Raw genomic sequence first — 2557 nt, 5'->3', positions numbered from 1 at the left:
ACTCTGATAAAATCCACCCCCATAAACAAATAAACATGAAATAGAGCTTTTATTTTAGTAGATGCATCAAATCATTTTTTAGGTGCAACTGAGAGAAATTGTAATGGAAATTTCGTAAGTTTTAGACTCAGGCAAATAACAATGAATGCGTCTATTTAATGAGAAACCAGAGTCTGTACTTGGTGTTGCAACTATGAAAGTAACAATTGAACTTCTGACTGAGCAAGAAAATAATTCTCTTTTCATTTCGGTATTTTTCACATTACATAAGAGATCAAGCCATTGACAAGTGAGAGAAGTTGAGACCAAATTCTGAAAATTATTTAAAAAAAAAAAATCCTCAGAACCACCATCTATAGGTTTACCTTGATGCATTCAGTCATCTTGCCGTTCTTCAACATTTCTACACTTTGCTGAAAAAATATGGCATCATGCTTTTTGAGTCTAAAATGGTTTTGAATGTTCCTGAAATTGAGCTTCTTAGGATGAAAATTTCTAATGGCCAGTATGCAATTCAGCCTGAAGCATCTAAAAAGAATTTCCAAAGTTTTTGTAACCTGTTTTTGGATTCAGGAGATAGTATACAGGAACTCCCTCACTGCAAAATCCAGCTATCGGTATGCCTCCTAAGGTTTAACTAGTGCTTGATTACCTTAAGGTTCTTATGGATGCTTAAGATACAGTAACTCATTTGCATGGCAATAAAATTTTGGTGTTTCATCAATGTTTCAAAGTTTACTGATTAAAGAAAATTTCATGATTTTTGTAAATCACTACTGAAACCATATGATATAATTATCTATTCAGGATTATAAAATTGTGCGCCGAGATTCTAGTAGCAATGGTCAGATGATTGTCTAACAGCTCTCTTATGGCTGCAAAGTAGGCCATAAATCTTTTAAGAGATATCCATTGGTGCTTTTATTGAGCTCAGCTTACTAGTGGAGTTTTCCTTAGTTTATCAATCTTCTTAGCTAAAACAAGTGCAGTTTGTGCCATTCCCCCATCCAGAAGAGCTTGTTTCAGATTACTAAACATATTGGCTGGAGGCCGAATACCCATTGCCAGCATCTCTTCAAAATACTTGCAAGCATCAACCAGCTTATTCTCGTGACACAGGCTGCTAATCAATGTCGAAAACAGTTGTATCCCAGGAAGCACTCCCTTTGCCTTCATCTGATCCCAAACCCTGATTGCCATATCGACCTCGCCTTCATTGCAAAACATCCGAACTATAATCTCAAATGTGCTCACAGTCGGTTCACAGCCTGGCTCGCTGCTCATTTTCTGAAAAACAGAATAAGCTTCTTCTGTTTTGCAAGCCTTTATGAGGTGATGAAGAATTATATCATAAGTACGAGAACTTGGACCAACCCCAAGTCTTCTCATCTCATCAACCATTCTGTAAGCATCATCCATCCTATTTGCCCAACAGTAAGCTCCCACAATGGCATTAAAAGTAGGTGCCTCTGGCGCAAAACCACTCTTCTTTGACAGTTCAAAAAACTCAAGGGCTTCATTTAACCTCTTCTCAGACCCCAACCCATTAATCAGAGTGCAAAAGACATGAGGACTTGGCCTGCAATTCTTAGCTTCCATTTTGCGAAACAACTCAACTGCATAATCATACTTCTTAGCCTTACAATGTGCATTAATCATAATTCCATAAGTCACCACATCAGGCTGGAAACCCTCATCTTTCATTTCTCTATAAACCTCATTTAATCTCAACAAATTCTGAGCATTTCCCCACCCTTCTAACAAAATAGTATACGACTTGATATCAGGTTCAAATCTGCTCTTTTTCATTTTATCAAACACCTCTTGTGCAGCCTCTACGTTCTTTGACTTACTCAAAGTATCAATCAATCTATTAAAATCTGATAAATCTAACTTCAATCCAAACTTCTCAATCTTCTCAAAAGCATCAATGGCTTCGTTAACCCTCCTAGCTCTCGCATATCTCCTCGAAATTAAAGCAAAAGTTTCTTTATTTAACAACCCTTTACTCTTCATTTCGCTCACCAATGCCCATATAATTTTAAACTGTTTAATCTTTCCCAGAGATTCAATCAAAGCATTATAGCTCTCTGCATTGTGTTTAAACCCTTTTTGCTTCTCAGCCCACCTAAAGAACGACAACGCCAGCACACCCGCATTGCTCAGCCTCTTCAAAACCTCGAACACAAGCGTTGGAGACACCTCAATGGAAGCGTTATTTAGAGACGAATCTTTATTAGAAGTGTTGTTTGATACTATTTTACAGATTCTCTCAGATTCCTCTGTCATTTTATGGCTTAAGGTCTCTGTTTTGGCATCCGGGTCTTGTTGCTCCGCGTGAATAAACTCGTGGGTTTGGTCCGAAACGCCATGGTTTGATCTGTAGAAGCTGAGATGGCAATGATGATTTGAGATAAACCCATTTGAGATAGACGCAAAGAGACACGAAAGATTGAAGCTTTTAGGCAGTTTTGAGAGAGAGTTCAGAGTTCTAAAGCAGCTCATCGAGATTGAAATATAACCAAAATCTGAAAACACAGAAGTCCTTTAACCAAAA

The 2557-nt window shown here is 37.7% G+C and overlaps 1 protein-coding gene across 1 annotated transcript; it reads right to left on the bottom strand.

Moving 5' to 3' along the window:
* Positions 1–787: 787 nt before the first annotated feature.
* Positions 788–2557, bottom strand: LOC123213344 (pentatricopeptide repeat-containing protein At1g71060, mitochondrial). The gene has a single exon (XM_044632762.1). It carries the CDS (start codon positions 2503–2505, stop codon positions 931–933), a length of 1575 nt encoding a protein of 524 aa, XP_044488697.1. The 5' UTR covers positions 2506–2557; the 3' UTR covers positions 788–930.

The sequence above is a fragment of the Mangifera indica genome, chromosome 4, assembly GCF_011075055.1.
Source record: "Mangifera indica cultivar Alphonso chromosome 4, CATAS_Mindica_2.1, whole genome shotgun sequence".
Classification (NCBI taxonomy): Eukaryota; Viridiplantae; Streptophyta; class Magnoliopsida; order Sapindales; family Anacardiaceae; genus Mangifera; species Mangifera indica.
The sequence above is the reverse complement of the archived record's forward strand: the minus strand, read 5'-3'. Positions and strand labels throughout refer to the sequence as shown.

Coding starts and splice junctions, on each gene's coding strand:
- LOC123213344 (XM_044632762.1), bottom strand. CDS start 2,505: ATGAGCTGCTTTAGAACTCTGAACTCTCTCTCAAAACTGCCTAAAAGC.